The sequence below is a fragment of the Pagrus pagrus genome (assembly GCF_965226575.1).
Source record: "Pagrus pagrus genome assembly, chromosome: 19".
Classification (NCBI taxonomy): Eukaryota; Metazoa; Chordata; class Actinopteri; order Spariformes; family Sparidae; genus Pagrus; species Pagrus pagrus.
In genome coordinates, this window is record NC_140203.1 from 21,261,561 (window position 1) to 21,275,261 (window position 13,701).

At 40.6% G+C, this 13,701-nt stretch overlaps 1 protein-coding gene across 1 annotated transcript; it reads left to right on the forward strand.

Annotated features, from left to right (window-relative positions):
* Nucleotides 1–7,208: 7,208 nt before the first annotated feature.
* gtf3c5 (general transcription factor IIIC, polypeptide 5) lies at nt 7,209–13,184 on the forward strand. Its single transcript, XM_084382890.1, has 11 exons — nt 7,209–7,551; nt 8,470–8,668; nt 8,858–9,065; nt 9,202–9,385; nt 9,886–9,990; nt 10,388–10,502; nt 10,693–10,773; nt 11,240–11,328; nt 11,617–11,699; nt 12,241–12,383; nt 12,854–13,184. The coding sequence occupies exons 1-11, from the start codon at nt 7,330–7,332 to the stop codon at nt 13,045–13,047; spliced, it is 1,623 nt and encodes a 540-aa protein (XP_084239016.1). The 5' UTR covers nt 7,209–7,329; the 3' UTR covers nt 13,048–13,184.
* The last annotated feature ends 517 nt before the right edge of the window (nt 13,185–13,701 follow it).

Sequence of the window (13,701 nt, forward strand, 5' to 3'; positions counted from 1 at the left end):
GACTGAGGCTTCAGGTGAAAATCTCTTGCAGAACCAGAGATAGTGTGTAATAGAATAATGCTGCATTCAAATAACACTCCTGGAACACCATGCAAATCCAATGTCAGAGTCTACTAGAAAGCAGATGGTGGAAAGTTCAGTGATGCGGTGCAGCTTCCTTGTTATGACACAAGAGTCAGAACCAGCTCTATAATCTCAGTACAACGAAAAAAAAAAAAAAAAATCAGAATTGCACAAACTCTCAGCTGGACCATAATGAATTTTGGTCACACACCTTTGCATACAACCATTGTAGCTGCCATCGGGTCCTAATGGGATACAGGGATTAATAGGAGGCTGTGGAAAAGGGATTGATTACTTAGTTAACTGTCACCACACCCAGTCAGCCTGTTGGATTTACTTAACAAACAAATGGGAGTTCTAACGCAGACTTGCCACCTTCCTCAAACACCAAACCTGTTAGGACATTAAGCCGCTCGGGGCAAATCACATCATCACCTGGGCCCTTTAAATCTGACAAGAACCGGATCAAGATATGCAAGAACAACTGGCGATGTGACGGAATTTCAAGCTTATGGGAACTTAAAATTTCTGAAATCATTAAGATCATGTAGAAATCTAGTCGTCAGTGATGTCTCAGTGGCTGAGTTGCATTGTGGGTAATGTAGGAAGTTTTGAAAAGCAGTCCACTGGTGTAGCATTGCACTCCTATATAACACTGTTGGATTCATTATGGGCCGTTAAAAAACAAATCGTTCAAAAAAATTCAACAAATCATTTTTCTCTCTGAAACCTGGTGCCTGCATTACCCACAATGCAACTCAGGCACTCACTGACATCACTGGAAGCAATTTTTCAGATTATGTGCAGCTTCCTCTGGAGCCACAAAATACTTTATAATCCTTTTTTCACGCATCTAGTAGTACTTCCCAAGACCTGCAAATATACTTTCAGTATATACTACTCAGTGCTGTAGAAATCAGTGTCTGTGGAGGGAAGAGAGGAGAAGTGACGGCCTGCTGTCTGGCAAACAAATCTGTCTTTATGCAAAATGTGTTGATATTACCAGGGGTCCGTTGTGATCCTCCACAACAGTTAGTTAAAATCAGCCGCTGCATCCTGGTGCGAGGGCACAGAGGAAATCAAAATCCTGCGCAGGTTACCAACAGAAAGGAGAGATGGCTGGAGGATCATCCTGGGTGGGACTAAACAAACAGGACATAAGTCCTGGAAGAGGAGGGGTGGTGCTGCTGGTGTAGCCTGGGGAAAAACGGAAGAAAATGAAAAAGGCGTGCACGCCTGCATGCACCTGAAACATTCCTCCACTGGTGCACAGATGTTTGGGTGTGAAAAGCTTTATGTGGTGTAGTCATTTTGATTTTTGAACATGGATGTCAGACAAAGCAGCAGAGTAGGACTGGGCTGGACGTGTGAATGCGGTTACTGTGTATCTGATCATTTGCATAGCTGTGCTGCCTGAGGTGTTGCGGTATCCTGGAAGTTGCAAATTTATGGAATTTTCTTTCTAACTGTTCAGCTCTCACCGAGCTTCACCTGGGAGCAGACAATGAGTTTTCATACAGAACCAGGAAGATTTAAAGACACTGTGAAAAGTTAGATGGAGCCAGCAACAAGAAAACATCTGAATATATTTTTAAAGTAGCGTGGTAGTTAACATAAAAGTGAAGTAACCGCAGAATCCGATAAACAGACCAGATCTGTCCCATCCGGACAAGAACAGTCGACAAATTAAAAGAAATCAAGACTCAAACATGAGTGCTGTCAGAACACTTCACTCCAAATACAGCTCTGTCTCTGTCACACCTACACGCACACAAACACACACTCACATACCTGGCAAAGAAACAGAGCACAGAGCTGAAATTTGTCTTGCAAATGAGTATGCAAATGAACGCTGGCCAGTACTGTGGAAACGCTGCAGGATGGAAGGATGGCTGAACAAGCCCGAGGCATCAATGACACATTCACGGAAGATAGAGTGGGATATCCCCTAAAAAGGGCCACTCTTTCCCCGGTGAGATCAAAATCTGAGTCATTATTTGCTGTGGTGAGATATCGGTCGTTGCATGGATCTTTTGTTGCAACTCGTATCTCGAACTGGCTCTTGTTTTGGACATAAACACAACCCCCCTCAAAAAAATCTTTTTTTCTTTTACAGTTGTTGAACCCAGATTTGTTGTCAGTTCCTGTTTCTACATTTAATCTGATTCCATGTCGGCTGTTTCAGCAATTATGGATTCAAAATGATTTGTTGTTCATGTTTCTCAGTTGTTAGCACAGCCTTTGACACATAAACTTTTCCTCCCCTTTGTAAGATTGCATTTGACGAGATTTGAGGCCAAGAGTGGAAACCAGTTCAGGTTTAACATTTTGCAAAGAGGCAAATTTGAATTCAAGATGTTTACTACAAAATGAAAACAGGTTTTTATCCAAGTGTCACATCAGCAGAGGAAAGAGACCAGTCATCAAACAAAATGTTGCATTTGAAAGTTATTAAAGAGGTTAACTGAACGAGTGATGAGGACTTTGAATCTATTATCAGTCACAGTGGAATTGTATCATTTCCTTTGCAGCACTTAAACGCACAATATGTAATTTCTGCTGTTAAGGATCTCTATCAAAGCAATAGCAAAATATATTTGCCAAGTGTGTCAGGAGAGTCAGGTACAAAGCGAGACCTTCTGGAGGAATTAACACCCAGAGTCACTTTGAATGTTGCTGGTCGCTAGCATACAGTTAATGTTACAGTAAAAGAAGCTAATCTGGCTGTTTGGGGCGAATAAACACAAATGATCCCGCGGTCAAACTCACTTCACTGGTGAGGAACGCACCATTCAACAACCACCATTACTGATTAAATGATCTCTGACGTTTTTTTCTTCACATTCAAATTGATGTTAAACTTCTTTCTGTTATTTTTCAATAATAAAATCAACTTTGTCAACCAATAAAGGCATGAGAAAATTGTGAAATTAAAAATGTTGATTGTCTCATGTGGAGTCTGTCATGTCTTGTCTAGTCATTTGCCATTAATGGAATCAGAAGCTTGAAATGTTTAGTTTTTTAAAATCATCAAGAACATGCAAATTTCATCATTTAAAGAGACCAAATAAATATGTATCAATAAAGATTAGGCCCCAAGGTCTGCATTATGAACACGGCAAAGTTATAGACTAGAGCTTTCTTTGTAAAGTCAGTGTTGAATGACATGCCAGTGATCCATCACACACTCAATAATCCGAATAGGAAAATAAACTGTCAGCAGATTTCCTCTGTATGACTCGACACAGGAAGACACTGTATGATCTCATCCGCTGCTGTCACACAGTGTGGGGGGTGTGATACTATATGATTGCCAGTCACGCTGTGTTTTGGTCCTGCACGTCCTGCCTTCCCATAGATAAGTGCAGTGATGATGTGTACAGTAGGCCACGCCTACAAAGTGTCACATAAGAGCGCATGGAGAAAAAAAAAACACATTTCCTGTGGTTGCTTTTTCTGGGATTTAATCTATTTTACAAGCGGGCAGCTCAACAATATGGTGCCTTCAAGCTACATCCAGCCTGAGCCCCAAACAATGGACCCCAACACGTCAATGCTGATTGACTTTGGTGGTGCACTTTAATCAAAGACATGGAGCAGTGTGAAAATACTGTATATGTTTACTTTGAATTGATGTTGTCCCTTATGTTGTTGTCCTTGTTGTGTCATTTATTGATATCTCACATTGCTTTATTTTTCTTTCATCAGGGCATCAATGCAAAAGTGAAGGTCTTAACACATCTCAGCTCTACTTTGTATTTAGGGCTAAATAAACAATATTAGACTGAGATCTGCATGAAATTAGCATGTGAGTACTGTTCATGTTATAACACATTTGCATGGCAAGCAACGTCAGCACACCCCCACAGAGCCGCTCCCATAGCTGCAAATCCTTGTCAGCTTAAAAATGACTGGAGAACTTCATTTTCAGGTCTCTGAAAGCCATTCAGACAAAACAGGGAAACAAAATGACTCTTTGAATATCATGTACAAAAAGTGCCATGAGTTTAAAGCTGCTTCACAAGTTCAACCCTACTGTAGATCTTAGCATTTTAAGAGTTGCAAGTGATTGAAAAGTTTTGTTCAGTTGCGTGACAGCGTGCAGTAAAAGCAATCACTGATGGGGATCTTTGGTTTTGCCTAGAGAAAACGACTAGGCTGTGTAGGCTTGGCCTAATGTCTACATCACACTTCCAAATATGGCCGTACATATAGACAGCCTTTGTGACTGACTGACTAACAGCCAGCTGCTGGTCCAGAGGTTGGGAGGTGCAGAAGCTGCGAGAAGGGATGACAGGAGAGGGGATATGCTCAGAGTGAGTGAGGGCAGGAGGGTGAAATCAGATGGCAGCAGGCTCTTTCTGAGAAAAAGCCGGGCGGTGGAGGCTGTCTGATAACCTTATCATGGCCTCTCCACACTGTAACGGCCGGAACAGGCCAGCAGCGCTGCAGGGAGGAGTGGACAGGCCCTTAGATAGCAGCAAGGGCTTGACGAATACTCGATGTATGAGGGCCCCCTAGAGAACGAGAGAATTAAAAGACAGAGAGAGACAGATTGTCAAAATCCTGACTTCACCACAGCAAACAACAGATTGTCAGTCAGAGCTGTGGGTACCCTCCGACCCCTCCTCCTCACGTCCCTTACAACAAAACACTGTTCATATCGAAGCTCTAAAAGTGTTCTCAAAATGACTGCAGTTGTATGCTTCATTTTTCTCAAAAAGTAGCCAATATAACAGAAAACAGATCATAATGGACTCGCAATAACACATCGATAACATAGTGAAGAGTGTACAAACTGATAACACATTCATAAGAAAAGCAAATGTGACTCCACAGCACCAGTAACCCATTCTACACTGATCCTCTAAGAACTGTCAGATAGACGACGAGAGCTATTGTCAGACGTCGCCATTGAGCTTGTTTATTCACTAATGGAAAAGATAAATATTTACGAGTTTGTATTATTACATCATTATTATTGTGAACAGTTTGAATTTCTTCTCCAAAACTACATAGTGCCCCTTTAAAGATTATGATGCATAAAATGAGTCTCAGCGTGATTTTAAAGTTTACTGTTTCAGTGCACTGTTGCTGTTTTTGATGATATAGCTTACTGTTAATCTGTCACATATCCTGCCTCTATTACATGTTTGATAACCACATCTGAGGGATCATTCCGAAAAACGTGTATATATTTGGCCGATATATCAACATTGGAATTTTTCACTTGCTAGGAGAGGAGGAGAGACATTGGTTTCGGGAATATAGAGCTAATTAACACTTAAATTAATAAAAATATATTCCTTACAGCAGCTTTAAATTGGCTGTTGTCTGGTGAAAGTGAGCAGTAAAGCACCGACCTCTTTCCTCATAAACTTGACTGTGCTTTTCTTTATTTTAGTAGCCAGCTAGGCTAGCTGACTGGCTAACCTCACCAGGTGGTGGTGATTATTCAAATGATTTAAACACTCCAAAAACAAATGGTAAGAAAAGGGTTTAAATGTTCATTTCATATCCTCAAGTATCTCCTTGTGTTCAGTTCTGATGTTTTTCAGCAGTTTCCCTCCTGTGATAGGGCCTGAGGCAATAGGCCTTTGTCACAGCAGATGACAAACATGTCATAGCAGCAAAAGCACAGGTGTTACAAATAATATTAATAACGGCTCTTATAATCAGCCATCAATCAAAAATCATGATCATAATCACATAATCTCTGTAACCAGTACAGAGACTGATTCAGGAACTGCCTAGCCTAGCTTAGTGCAAAGACTGCAAGCAAATCTGCCCTATTTACTTTCCATGCTGCAAGCTAACCAGCAACTCATCCAAGAGACGTGGATTTTGTCACAACGCTCAAAGCTGGTAACCCTGCGGCCTTTGGGTGCGGTCACTCATCCCAGTGCTAAAGAGTACTTCACACAGCTACCTAAAACAGACATTTTAACTTGTGGTCTATGTGAATGTTTAATGTCTGTGTAAGTGGAACAAACAAGACACAATGTGAAATTAACAAATTTGTCATCTTCCACTTCCAGCTGCATATTTTCCACGTAGACATGAGAGAACAGCATTGGAAAATATTTCACCAAAATATGACTGTTCTTTAAAAATGTATACATATAAAATATAATATCATAAAATCCCAATACTCAGATGAAAGTCATTGACAAAAGGTGAATATAAAGATGTTTCTGCATCCAGTGTTAAGCCTTGAACTCCCGTAAAGGCATGAAAGAAGACAAACTAGAATCAAAGTAAACACTGTCACATCAGGCTATAATTGCCCGACAACAGCATCTTAAATAACTGTGCAAACACACAGACACAACTGTTTCTTCGGAGTCTTCTTTCTTCTCGGAGGGGATGACAGTCTGTTGACAGTTTCTGGGAGGGACAGCACACAAATCCTCTTTACTGAGGTCCTTCTGACAACAGTGGATGTCTCTGATGTCTTCTGACAAAACAAAACATCTTTAAGCACATTAGGTGTTTAAACACTCAATCCTCAATATTAAGTAATAGCATGTTATTTTATTTTTTTTGCCACATAGAGGTTCATTTACTTGAGACGTTTTACTTCGATGGAGGCAAATTCCCACAGAATGAGGAGTTCATGCACTCATTGCATTTTATTCGGGTTTGCATCGCCACCATGCGGCCAAAAGCGTGCGTTGAATTATTTGTGACAGCTTCATTTTAACAAAAGAAGAAAATACATTGAGGGGTAACATGGAGAACGTACAAGTATTATATTGTTTGAATTGAATAAACATTGTTATTTTAAAGAAATACATGAAGAAAAGAAAAATCAGTATATATAAAATTATAGATTTCTGATGCAACCTAAAAGAGAATTCAACTTGATTAGATTGTCAATAATGTAACCGAGTTATAACTCTTCAGATAGATATATACCCCATGAACTTTATGACTCCTTTGGTTTCTTTTTCTTTTATTGATTAATTAATTTTAGAGGTAAGATAAGTGTAAGTAAAATTCTCAGTGATGTACTTGTTCTATTGGAATGTTCAACTTAAATCATACTGGCATCTTTACTTGCATTTATTTATTTCCACGCCTCGCAGAGTGGGTCAATATCTGCTGCGGAACCAAATGTCTGAGCTCGCGTTTCCAGTCGGCACTATTTTGCACATGGACACGTTGTCACTCCGCTGTTATTGCAGAAGGATTTTTTCTTGAGTAGGTTTACTTACATGCGGTTTGCGGTTTAACTGTGTGCATTATGCTCGCTTAAATAGCACAATGAAAAGAGCCAACATGGCGGACTCCACGGAGCTGAAGCTGGACTTCACCCTGAAGCAGCTCACTCTGTCCGCTGAGTCCGAACATGAGGAGGATGTACCCGGCAGCTCGTCCACCGTGGAGCTGCGGACCAACAGACTGGTGTGTGTGGAGTATCCAGCTGTGGTCAACAATGTGGACAAGATGATGGAGACTCTCGGGGGTGAACAAACAGTGTCCAAAGTAAGCAAATCATAATATTTGCGTTTAGTATCTAACGTTACCTCCTTAAAACTGAAATCCGTCTTAAATAAAATAGCTAGATCACATGCTATGAACTGTAAGATAACTAAAAGTGTATATTTATGTATATATTTTACATGGCATGATAGTTTTAAGTGTCATAATCATTTGTAAAGTCGTTGTTAGGGCTGTATGTCAAAGCAGGCTGCCATGGGGCCCCAAAAGCCCCAAGTTAATGGTAATATTTGTGGGGAATATGGGAATATGCACCAGTAAAGTTTAATATGCTGACATGATGACATGTCACGCTTTATTTATTGATGTTTAGTCTGTGAGGAGGGGTTCAGATTGTTGATGTTAATAAAATTCAAGATTCAAGATAAACTGAAATGTCCTTATATAACCAGGCTACGATGAAATGGTAGTAGGAATCTCTTTACTCTAATAATAAAAAACCTGAATTTTAATATTTACAATATTAATGAGGTGACAATACAAACTCAGGAGTATTTATTTTTTCCCAAACTGAAGAAACAAGCTGTTCTCAGAGAAAAATAAGGTCCGCAGAACACTGTTTGAAGCTAGAAAGGTGGCAGGGTCCGCCAAATCAACAAAATAAAACGGTATGAAGATGTGTCTTGAACACCCTTGAGCAGGGTGAACAGACTGTGGCTGAGGTGGGTGTTGTCTGTTAGCATCCTTTAGACTCTGTGCAGACAGCTCACTTCACCGATATCACTGATGCTCCTTAGATGGTTACTAATGATGTTCTGGACACCTTCCTGTCCTGGGTCATGCAGAAACCATGCAAGTTTGCGATGTTTCTAAAATCTATCCTTTGGTCACATTTTCATCATCGCCGCTGAAGCTAAACTGCTCTAATCTGGCACCTGTCTGCAATTCCTGTTGCTCCCACAGACCTTCGCTCACCCCAACAGACGTCTTGAACTGCGTTTCCGGCCTCAGGACCCTTTCTGTCACTCTCTCTGTGGAAACCGCTTCCCCTCCAGCAACCTCCTCCTCAGAGTGCGGCGGCGGGTGCGAAAGAAGGACCCGAAGGATGCAGAGATCCACATGGATATACTGGGAGTCATAGGAACAACGTACAAATACCAAGGTTAGAGTAAAAGTCCTCCTTGTGTAAAGCAGAAGAATATTCTGGATAATATTTCAGTGCTGTTTTTTCTATCAAACTTGTCCACCCCTGTCCTGATATACTGCAGTTGTTCTATTACCTTGTCATTTCACTGCTGTACAACTGTAACCTGTAATGTAGTTATACTGATTACTTGTTCCTGATTTGCAGGGCTGGCAGACTTTCAGTGCCTGGCTGTGCATTCAGAAGGTGGAAAAGAAACGTCTTTGTACGACAAAATCATCCTCCGCAAAGTAGAGAAACAAGAGTTCTTCGAACAGCCAATGCCGTACTTTCTCCCCCCGGCCAGCTTCTCACGCCTCGACACTCCTGTCGATTATTACTACCGGCCTGACATCCATCAAAAGGCACTGGCACGGTAAACCTCACAACTTCAGCTTGTTCCCTTTGTCAAGTGAAGTTGTTTGTCCTGTGGAAACATTCACTTTGACTGCGATGCTAATGCAGCTTTTCAGGATTACATTCCTAATATTTCTCCTCCTTTCCGTCTACAGCCCACTGCCAATCAACAAGAAGAACTTAATCGGTTTGAATCGCGCCCGTCGGCCCCACAACGCCATTTTTGTCAGCTACAGCGATGCCAGTGTGCCCGACAAGTGTCTGGAGGCAGCCAGGGTCAACTGGACACGCGTCTGCCAGAAGGAGAATGACAAGCAGGCTGAAGAACAACTGAAAAAGGTTTGTGTGCTGCACTCTCTGACTGCTGGGATCGCTAGTATTTAATGAATTTTATGGCACTCTGATGTAAGTTAAGTTCTTTATGACAGCATGAGGGACCAAAACTTTCACCAGAGTGCCAGGAATCCAGACCGGCTTCTCCAGATAAAATGTCATTTCAAGGCTCATCAGATAAAAATAAACCTTGGCTCTTTAATTGAATTGTTTGAGAAATTGTAAACTGCAAAGGGAGAATACTACAATAAAGTAAAAGTAAAATAATTTACATTGAAGAACACCTAAGCTGACAGTTCTCTCCAATATTTTCTAGTGCTGAAACAATTGATAAGGCTATTTTGGTCGTCACTCTATTCACCTTTGTCACCAAACATAAAAGATGGTTTTCACTCTTGAAATGGCAGCTGGTTGAAGTCGCAAATGGATTTAATGTACTGTTACACAGGTAGGACCTCACATCATTTTCTGGGCTTTCATCTTATCTCAAACCTTTTTGTGCCTAGATGTTTGAGAGTCGGCCCATCTGGTCACGGAACGCCGTCAAGGCCAACATCAACATCCAACCTGATAAACTGAAACTGCTGCTGCCAGTCTTCGCCTACTACATGGTGAGCTGAGGGTACACAGCATGACTGGCACACACTGTGAGCGTGCCCTGTAGGGACACAGTAAATGCTGCTTAAAGCATTTTATCTGGTGTCATTCAGACATATCCTGCAAAAGTGCGACTCTGATTCAAAGTTAAAATCTATTAATTTGTGAATATATCTGAATTTATATTTTGCAATGTTACTACTACTACTGGGATGTATTTAATTGTACAAGTGTTCATGTTATTGCGTCCACTCTCTGTACATCTGTATAGTGACTCATACAGTCTGTTTTCTGCTTTAACTAAAATTAAGTCCTCTGTAAATCAGCAAAGAAATGTGGTAGAATCAAAAGGGAGAGCCAACATTTCTTTTCTGCCCAAATAAAAGTAAAAAATGGGGTTTACCTCTGTAGGTGACAGGACCGTGGAGAAGTCTGTGGGTGAGGCTGGGCTATGACCCGCGGAAGACCTCAGAGTCCAAGAAATACCAGCTGCTGGACTTTAGGATCCGCTGTAGCACCAAGCACGGTAAGACCCGAGACAGGACAGGAGAACAGTCACTGTTGCCAAGGTGGTTTTTTCCAAAATCAGGCAAAGTTAGCACAAGAGAAATCTGCCTATACACTACAGCTTAAAACTGTTTTTTAATTTTACGAGTCCTAATAAAAATTCAAGACCTGTCTGCAGAACACTAATTCTTCTTTCTTCCCACTTGTAGGGTATTCATTATCGGACATGCCAGTAAAAGCCAAGAGGAGTGCCCTCAACTACAGTCTGCCTATCACATTCAACAAAGCAGGTGAGGTGGTGACTTTTTTTGGATGTATGTTTTAGGGCTGAATAATTGATCGAAACATTAGAATTGCACCGTGGCCAAGTGCAATATCCAAATAACACAAGCTGCATACAACAACGTTACGCTCTACATCTTCACTGTTACACTGCTGCCTGATCCCAGCTTCCTCTTGTTGATCTGATTGGTTGAAGTTAGCCCGTGACTTATGATTTGTCCAATCACATGCCAAGTATATTTTGAAAGTGTCTGCCGTTTTCCAAACAGTTTCCGAGGAAGACTTCCCAGATGTTTCTGTGTAACAAACCACCTGGTGCATCAGGTTAAGTCTGTGTCAGGCTTGCTCGGATTTGTTCCTTCACCACATGAGCAGAGCCACCGCGGCAAACTAAAATCATAACACTGCGGCCGCCCTGCTGCTGTTGCCAAAGTAAACTGACAACATGATGGAAAAAGCGCTGTTTTTTTCCAGGTCCACAGGCAGCTAGTGTGATGGAGCTTCCAGCTCAGGAAGGTCCGAGCACCAGCCGGGATTCAGCCACAATCTCATACCAGCTAAAGGTCAGTGAACTAGTCACCTAGTTATGTGAAATCATAATTGGAGCACAGTGCTAACATGCTAGTTTCAAGCTCTCCCTGATTAATGGCAGAACTGATATTGTGTGTGTATTTATTCAAATGATAATTTCATGTCTTGTGTTTTGATTTATTCCATTTTGAACACATTGTATCTCTGTTAGCCTAAAAGTTAAACTGTTGGATGATGATAACGGTTCTCGTATCATTCATTAGACAACATCTGTATGACACCTGCTGTGATACCAACCCACCTCTGTTTCATCTTCACAGGAGTCATCTTATATTTACAGAGAGGGCATGCTGCCTCCTCACAGACAGATGTTTTACCAGCTCTGTGACTTGGATGTGGAAAGGTAATTTAAAATTCTGTCCTTCTTCCTTATGCATTAGATTTTAAGTACTTAAGAGTAATCAAACTGATATAAGGGTATCTATAAGGGCCGGAAAAGTTCTAAAGATTTGTTGTTTGTTGAATGTTAAGGCCTTTAAACTGTCCAAAATATATGTGTTATGTGTAGTGTTTTAGGTCTTAGATACAGGTTCAGTCATTTTTTACCATTAAGTGGCATTAAAATATTCTTGATAATTCTTAAACTACCAAAAGTAAAAATGACTCTTTATGCAGAATGATCAATTTCAGAATAGTTCCTATTATATATCTGGACCATAGCAACTGATGCATTAACGTGTACATCCCTTTAATGTTGACGATAGTAAAGGTAGAGCTCATTTGGATTTATTTATCAACATCTTAACCTATAATAATACAGTACATCATGATATGTTTGTGGATTAAAGTAAAGCAGTAAAAACAACTGAAGTCCAAGTACCTCATAACTGTACTTAAGTGCAGTACTCTGTTTGGGTTCAGTACAGCTGTTTGTTTGTCTCCAGTATCCAAAAGGTGATTGAGCAGAACGTTGGTAATGAGCAGGAGTGTGACGAGCGGGACGGCTGGTGTGTCATCGGCACCAAAGACAAGCTGAGGGACATGATCTCAGCCATGATCAAGAAGGTCATCCGAGCCCAGAAACCAAGTGAGGATGATATTCAGCTCAGAGAATGACTGGTGATCGATCACCGTGTCCTCTTCGTGATCAAACATTAACTGCATGGACGTTTCACTGATAAAGCACTTTCCCCTTACTGTAGAAACAACATGGTCCAAAGTGTGACCAGGGATGGTGTTAGCATGCTTTAGCATCAAACACCTTATAATTTTAACAAAGACAAAAAAAATGTTCTTAGCTTTTAACAACTAGAAGTCATATGAGGTTTTAACTGTGCTTCTGTGGTTAAATCTCATGAGATATGCAGGTAGATACTTACATGCTAACAAATGATGGAGTTACAAATGTATCTGAGTCTATGGATAGAATAATCCAGAGGAATGGTGAAAGGTTTCATGAGGTAAATTTAACAGGACACATAACTAAACTCTGTACTGAAAAGTGTGTCAGCTAGAACGTCTTTTGATTTGTTAACTGATGCTGTTTCTCTCCCTCAGATTTGCCAGAAGTCCGCAAGAAACGCAGACGCCGAGGCTTAAGTTCCCAATCTCCAGGGAGAGATGTGGATACAGAGGAAGAGGTGCAGGATGATGAGAACAAGGATGATGAAGAGGAGGATGAGGACGATGAGTTCCAGCCATCGGAGGGAAGTGAAAATGAGATGGAGACAGAAATGCTGGATTACATTTAACACAAGACAAACATTTTGATGACATTAATATTTACTGTTAATATTTTTGTATTATTTGTTTTCTGTAGGAGGAGATATGTTTGAGTGAAATGTAAATAAAAATGGAAACATTTCTAGTGTTTTTTGTAAGAACCGTATCATCTTTGTGAAAAAGTTTTTTGTTACTAGAGTACGACTGAAAATTGTTAAGGATACCAGCCAGGATAACAAAACAATAACAAAATCATAGAACACTTAAAGCAACATAAATATAAATCCCAGGTCTGTAACAGTTTGTCATACGTAATGTAGGTGCTAACTACGTCACAACAATGTTATATGTTGAAAACTTGTATGTTGAAGTAAACATGTATGTAACGCTATGATCCTACTCTCTCACTGAAGGTACATAGTGCAGAAACAAGTGCTAGGGGGGCGGAGTGGCTGAGACAGAGACACCATTCACCTCATTACAAGATACTTTACCATCAAAATTATTTTGAAGCTGATATTTTTAACAGTACAAAGAGACTGAAATCAAATTGAAAATTGATGATGATTTTTGATTGAAATTGATTGATATGAAAACAGCAGAAAAACCAACAACAGTTGCTTACAAGTGCTCAAAGCTGTTGTTAATCTAACAGCTCAGCTGCATCGTGTCTTCCTAGCTGG